The following is a 7,500-nucleotide window of genomic DNA, read 5'->3' on the forward strand; positions in this document are numbered from 1 at the left end:
AAGCACACAGACTAGCATGGACCAGGAGGACGCGGCGCCCACCGAGCGCCTGCGCGCGGCGCGCAAAATGTTCCAGCGCATGTCGCGCGAGGCTGACGCCCACGCCCCCGCTGACACCCCCGCTCCCCGCCCCGCCTCAGCCCCCGCCCACTCCCGCCCTCCCACTGCCACGGCCGCAGCCACGCCCTCCCCCGCGCCTCGCCCCTCCGTGCGTGCTCCCGCCCGCCGCAGCCTGCCGCCCCACCACAGCGGCACCATCTCCCGCGGCACCGTCAAGGCGCGCACTGCCATGCTGCTGCGCGCCCGCGCCGCGGGCAACGGCAGCGGCGAGTGTGAGTGCAGCGGCGCCTGCTCCTGCGGCCACGCCCGCGCCGGCAGCTCGCGGCGTGGCGGTGCTGTGCGCTCCCGCGTCAACTACTACCTGGCGGTGCAGGAGGCGGCCAGCCCCGAGGGGCCGCCGCCCAGCCTGCCCTCCGACGCCGCCGCCAAGAAGCGCCGCATCACCAGACCGCGCTCGTTCCCCGCCCACGCGCCGCCCGCGCCTCGCCCCGCCCCGCCCGCGCCCCGTCCCGGCCCACCCGTGGCCAGCCCCGCCTCTCCCCTGCCGCAGACGGCCGCTTCCCCCATGGAGGAAGATCCTGAGCGGCCCCTGCTGCCCCTGGCCAGTCCCGAGGATGCCCCCGAGGGCGTGCTGCCCAGCATCAGGACCAGAGTGCTGCTGTACGACGACCTCACCCGCAGCGCCACCAACTCCCCCACGCGCCCCCGCGGCCCCGCCCCACCCGCTCCCGCGTCTCCCACCCCCTTGTCCTCCGACCACAGGTCCCCGAGTCCTAAGTGCCCCAGCCCGCGCTCCCCCAGCCCTCGCTCCCCCAGCCCCCGCACGCCCAGCCCCGCCCTGCTGGATAGCCCGGTGCGCCCCGGCCTGGTGCGCGACACCAAGAACCTGATCCTCTCTGCCCTGCGGCAGGAGGCGCCGCCCCGCCAGGAGAGGGAGCCGCGCGTGCCCTACCTCAGGCTGCGCAGCGAGGACGCCGCCACGCCCGAGGGGGAGGCGCCCATCTCCCCGCCCCCCCTCAGGGAGGACCAGGCGCAGAGCATCGAGATGTGGGACGCCTGCTGGCAGAGGAGCGAGCAGCCCCCCGCCCCAGTGAGGCAGGCGCCCCTGCCGCAGCCCCGCGCCCGCGACGCCCTCAGGCTGGAGCTGGACAAGTTCACGCCTTCGGTGCCCCTAGGAGAGTGCAGCGCGGCCTCCCCGGGGGGCGAAAAGGCGCGACGGCAGGAGGAAGCAGCCGGGGAGGGGGCGGTGAAGGAGGAGGCGATGCAGCAGCAACAGCAGCAGGACAGGGAGGAGGTGAAGGAGGAGGAGCACACTGAGAGGAAGAAAGAGAAGAAGACTGATGAGGAGGAGGAAGAAGAGGAGGAGGAGGAAGAGGATGAGGAGGAAGACAGTGAGGAGGATGATGACGATGAAGAAGAAGACGACAACGACGAGGACGACGCAGAAGCAGGCGACGACGACAGCGACGACCTCCAGGTGCAGGTGACCACCCTGGACGGCCCGTCACGGGGGGAGACGCCCCCCACCTCCCCAGACCCGTCCTTGCTGCCCCTGGACGAGACCCTGGACGAAACCCTGCACTCTGACGAGGAGGACGCAGGGCCCGCCGCGCCCCCCGCCCCCCGCAAGGCCCCCGTGCCCAGCCCCAGGGGCTCCAAGATGGCGGCCTGCCCCGACATGAGCCAGAGGGGGATTCTGCCCCCTGGGGAGGGACGCCCACCTCGCTGGGACTATATTTGAATCCCCAACCCACCTCTGTCCCCTGCTACCTGCCCCCACTGCCCCCCTCAACACTCTGGGGGCAACACAGCAGCCCCCCCTCATCCCCATCACCCCCACCACTAATACTACGTCATAATAATGATAATAAATAATAATGATGATAATAATGATAATAATGATAATAATAATAATAATAATAATAATAATAATAATAATAATAATAGTAACATTCCCCGCTTTCCGTTGGTTGCCTCCTCCCATTGTCTCCTTCTCTAAGTCAAACAAGCGGTGTACACTTTGACTTTTTTATTTGCAAACATCAAAAACATACAGATATCACAAGATTTACACTATTTGTTACTCATTAGACGCTGTGTACGTGTGTGTGTGCGTGTGTGTGTGTGTGTGTGTGTGTGTGTGTGTGTGTGTGTGTGTGTGTGTGTGTGTGTGTGTGTGTGTGTGTGTCAGCTGACCCACTCCAACAACAACAAACAACAACAGCAACATCATACCCATTACCGCACCATTAATTACATTTATCACCAAAGGAAACAAACCCACAAATATTCTAACTAATCTTGACTTTAATTACTTCAAATCATGTTAATATTATCTATGCCAGTCACGTAATATTAGAATCTCAAATATTTATAACCATTTCCTAATAATAACTGCTTAAATCTTCCATTAAGGTTCTAAAATATTTCCTAAAGATCACAAGATACTCTCCCTAAAGTGCCTAACATATTTAATCAATAAATAAAAGAGATAATATTCTGTTGCTGTAATATTCTCAAAAAACGTGCCTAAAATTATTTATCTCTACTTATAAAATCACAATAGTCGTATATATAATCCTAAAGTGCCTCATATAATTCACAGATATGTAATTAACACCGTCCCGTGAAAATAAACCAATGAATTGTAAAAAAAAAGCCTATTTCTGTTTGTTCATATCACCATCACGACAAAGAACACGCCATTACTGTACAAATATTTCAAAAACTCGCTAATCATGATATGTAAAAAATAAATAAACAATGAAATTAACCAGATGAATTATATATATATACAAAAAAAAAAAAAAAAAAGAAATCCAAATATGTTTTTTCACATCACCATCTTTACAAAATGTAAACACACGCCATTACTGTACATATCTGTCAGAATAAAGAAAAACGATGATTATGTAAAAAAAAATAGGCAATAAAATCAACCAAATAAATTATAAAAACCCATTTCTGTCTTTCCACTTCATCATCTCGACAAAATACAAACAAAACACAAACACACTCACACACATCATTGCTATACATATCTGTCATGAAACACACTAATCATGATATGTGAAAAATAGACAATATAAATTTAAGTGCAATTATACATTATAGAAGTTTTAAAAAAGCCATTAATATTGAGTGCATAATACATAGGCCCGTATTCCCCTAGTCTTCCGCCATTTCCTTGCGTGTTTACAGTCCGAGAGTGCCTTCATTTTTACCAATTATTTCCCTTGTGTTGCGAGAAATACAGTGTTGCTATACTAGGAAACTAAGGAGATCATTTAGAAACATGCACATTGGGAAACAAAGCCAAGATCTCGCCGGAAAACGTGGAAATGAGCGGGAAACTGACCAGGTAAGACTAGATAGTTTTAGGTAAGAATTTTTTTTTATTTTTTTTTATTTGTTTTAATCCCTGGTGGCTCAGACTTGTTGTTACTTGGTGTGTGGGTTGTATGTGCGTGTATACTCGTGTATTTGGCGTGTACAAGTGTATACTACAGTGTATTCTGTTTATAAGTAGAATTTAATAGTGTATTGTCGATAAAACATTTGAATATTTTTTTTTTTCATTTGTTTTCATTCAGTTTGTGTGTCGAGTTTCCGTACACACACACACACACACACACACACACACACACACACACACACACACACAAACACACACACACACACACACACACACACACACACACATGACACGTATTAGGAAACATTAGTAAAGCCATTGCTAAAAAAGTATTCTGTGACAAATGGCAACTTGTAAGGGTGACTAATCTATGTGTGTGGTCAGGCGTTGCATTAGGCTGCGTCCCTTCTCGATCTGTTGACTGAAGACTCGTGTGTGTGAAATTGTGAAGGCTTTTGATACAGTTTATATATTATTTTATCTCCTGTGTGGTAATTTGCATATTATTTGATTGTACGACTTTCTCTCTCTCTCTCTCTCTCTCTCTCTCTCTCTCTCTCTCTCTCTCTCTCTCTCTCTCTCTCTCTCTCTCTCTCTCTCTCTTCTGTTCATAGTGTAATTCTAGTTTAACTTTTTTCTAGTCTATCCTAATCTGACATATCCTGACCTAACCTAACCTAACCTAACCTATTGTGACCTAACCTAGCCTAACATATCCTAACCTAACCTAACCTATTCTCACCTAACCTAGCCTAATATATCCTAACCTAACCTATTGTGACCTAACCTAGCCTAACTTATCCTGACCTAACCTAACCTAACCTAACCTAACCTAGCCTAGCCTAACATATCCTAACCTAACCTGACCTAACCTAACCTAACCTGACCTAACTTAACCTAACCTAACCTGACTTAACCTAACCTAACCTAACCTGACCTAACTTAACCTAACCTAACCTAACCTGACCTAACCTAACGTAACATAACCTAACCTGACCTAACTTAACCTAACCTGACCTAACCTAACCTGACCTAACTTAACCTAACCAAGACCTAACCAAACCTGACCTAACCTAACCTGACCTAACCTAACCAGACCTGACCTGACCTGACCTGACCTGACCTAACTTAACCTAACCTAACCTGACTATAACCTATCATGAAAATAACTACTTTTTTTCATTTTGATATAAGAGAGAGAGAAAGAGAGAAAGAAAAGAAGAAAAAATCAATCACTATTTTAAAATGCAATAATATCACCATTCACTCACCATCACCATCATCACCATCATCACCATCATCATCATCATCATCATCATTTGCAGTGCTTCTCTCTCACCCTAAATATATGGCAGTGTGTCTGTTTGTCTTTGTTAGGGTGTAGAAAAGGGTGAGGTGTTGTCAGGGTGTGGCCCAGGGTGATAGCAGGATAATTAGGTTGAAAAACTAGGGTGTCAGTAAAGTTTAGGGTGTTTCCAGGGTGATTAAGGGTGTGGGATAGGGTGAGGCAGTCTAGAACGGTGAAAAATAGGGTGTTATTAAAGTTAGGGTGTTGCTAGGGTGACTAAGGTGTTGGTTAGGGTGTACAGAGGATGAGATAGACTTAACTAGGGTGGGATAAGATAAAGGAAAGGTGTTTAGGGTGATCTAATTGCAAAAAAATTGGGTGATAATGAAGTAATTAGGGTGAGATAAGATAAAGTAATGTTTTTAGGGTGAATTAAAGCAATGAGGATGATAATAGAGTGATCTAGGGTGAAATGAAATCAAAGAAGGATTTTTTAGGGTGAGTTAAGGTGAAAAGGGTGAAGAAAAAGGACAAAAAGGACTTAAATAGGGTGAAATAGGATAAAAGAAGGGTGTTTAGGGTGTCACGATAATCTAAGGGTGTTGACAAGGTGAGGAAGTTTGGCAGGGTGACAGCTGGGTATGGTAGGGTGTAGGGGTGTTGCTTAGGGTGACCAGGGTGATCTAAGGGTGTTGATAGGGTGAGGAAGTTTGGCAGGGTGACAGCTGGGTATGGTAGGATGTAGGGGTGTTGCTTAGGGTGACCAGGGTGAGGGTATGGTGTTCTCTTCACCCTAACAGTTCTCTAGCTATAGTGGCAGTGATGTGATTGTGCTGCAGTGTTTCTCCTCCTCCTCCTCTTCCTCTTCCTCTTCCTCTTCCTCCTCTTTCTTTCCTATTCCTGTCTTTTATTCTTCTTCCTCCTCCTCCTCCTCCTCCTCCTCCTCCTCCTCCTCCTCCTCCTCCTCCTCCTCCTCCTCTTCTTCTTCTTCTTCCCTCAGCTCTCTCTTGTCTCCTTCCTATAAAATTAAATAATACAATAGTTATTTTTCTTTCAGTGCCCCCTTGAAAAAAAAATATAGACTTCATTTTCTGTTTTCGTTTTCCTTTCAAGATTTTTCATTTTCTCTAAAGTATTTTCCTAAGAGTTTAGGTTGAATGAAGAAGAAGAAGAGAGAGAGAGAGAGAGAGAGAGAGAGAGAGAGAGAGAGAGAGAGAGAGAGAGAGAGAGAGAATACAGTAAGAAAATAAATAAATAAATAAATAAATAAATAAATAATAAAAAAATGATAATTATTCTGTTAAACCTTAGTGATATACAAAAAAAAAAACTCATATTTAAACCCTACATACACACATACGTACATACACACATACAATGAACACATATGCATATCTAGAATAAATATGTCCTCTTTCTACATATATACAAATCTTCTATTACCAATAATAATACGTAATACATAATTTAATACATATACATAAATCTTTGCTAATTATACGTGGAAATCACTGTTTACTTCACTATAATAAGTTATACATAGGTGTAATATGCATAATAACATACATGTGCATTCTGTCTCTCTGTGGAACTGTCATCAGGTGTGTGGCAGGTGTGGGAAGGGGCAGGTATGGGGAGGAACAGGTGTGGGGAGGGAGAGGTGTGGACACTGATATGGTAACACCGCCACTGACTGACTGACTGACTCTCTCTCTCTCTCTCTCTCTCTCTCTCTCTCTCTCTCTCTCTCTCTCTCTCTCTCTCTCTCTCTCTCTCTCTCTCTCTCTCTCTCTAAGTACGTTTTCCTTCCTGTAAATCATTAAATAAACAAATAAATGAACAATTATAAAGTTTATCATAGTCTCCCACACAGCCTCTCAGAGTAGCCCAAAAGCTAGCCCAAAAAAAGTAGCCCAAGGATAGCCACCGAAAAACTAGCCCAACAGGAGTCTCAAATGCCCCCAACGTAGCCACAAACAGCCCAAATAGTAGCCCAAAAACTAGCCCAAAAAGTAGCCCAAGGATAGCCACCAAAAACTAGCCCAACAGGAGTCACAAATACCCCCAATGTAGCCGCAAATAGCCCAAATAGTAGCCCAAGTATTTATTTTCAAGGCAACGCTTTTTGTATGACTGTTTTTTGGTCCCGGGCTGTGTGTACGGGTGTGTGTGTGTGTGTGTGTGTGTGTGTGTGTGTGTGTGTGTGTGTTTCCATATAATAATAATGATGATAATAATAGTAGTAATGCAATTTTTTTTTAGCTTCGTGTGTGTATGTGTGTATGTATGTGTGTTTGTGTGTCTGTCTGTATGTATGACCATAATCATGTGTTTCTCCTATAAAGAATGAATAAATAAATAAAGTAATCTATTTTTTACTTAAAGGAATGACTTTGTTGCTTTAAAAAAAACACGCAAAAAAAATATATTGATCTATCTTAAACTTAAAGGAATGACTAGACTTAAAGGAACGACTAGACAGGAGTGACAAATAGCTTAAAGGAATGACCGAGTGAACTAAGTGTTATCCCTTAAACTTAAACTTGAAATAATAAATAAATAAGTTAGCTAAAGTTAAAGGAATGACTAGACACGAAATACTGTACAAAACCCTTAAAGGAACGACGATATAAATGAACCATCCCGAACAATAACAAACAAACAAACAAACAAACAAACAAATACACGCAATACCCTTTAAAATAACCAAAACAACAACAACAACAACAACAACACC

The 7,500-nt window shown here is 45.8% G+C and overlaps 2 protein-coding genes across 2 annotated transcripts in view; one reads left to right on the forward strand and one right to left on the reverse strand.

The window, feature by feature from the left end:
* Nucleotides 1-3,021, forward strand: part of LOC135093943 (histone-lysine N-methyltransferase 2D-like) — an 11,882-nt gene extending 8,861 nt beyond the window's left edge. Inside the window, exon 14 of the mRNA XM_063993623.1 lies at nt 1-3,021. This exon is cut by the window's left edge and continues 726 nt beyond it. Coding sequence (XP_063849693.1) covers nt 1-1,801 — 1,801 coding nt within the window. The 3' untranslated portion in view covers nt 1,802-3,021.
* Nucleotides 3,022-3,994: 973 nt separating this feature from the next.
* The window catches only part of LOC135093892 (kelch-like protein 17), a 21,250-nt gene continuing 17,744 nt past the window's right edge, over nt 3,995-7,500 (reverse strand). Inside the window, exons 14-15 of the mRNA XM_063993550.1 lie at nt 4,518-7,500; nt 3,995-4,427 (exon numbers count right to left, since the gene is read on the reverse strand). The exon at nt 4,518-7,500 is cut by the window's right edge and continues 965 nt beyond it. The gene's annotated coding sequence lies outside the window, so the exon portion shown is untranslated. The remainder of the gene's footprint in view (nt 4,428-4,517) is intronic.

This window comes from Scylla paramamosain, chromosome 44, assembly GCF_035594125.1.
Source record: "Scylla paramamosain isolate STU-SP2022 chromosome 44, ASM3559412v1, whole genome shotgun sequence".
NCBI lineage: Eukaryota > Metazoa > Arthropoda > Malacostraca > Decapoda > Portunidae > Scylla > Scylla paramamosain.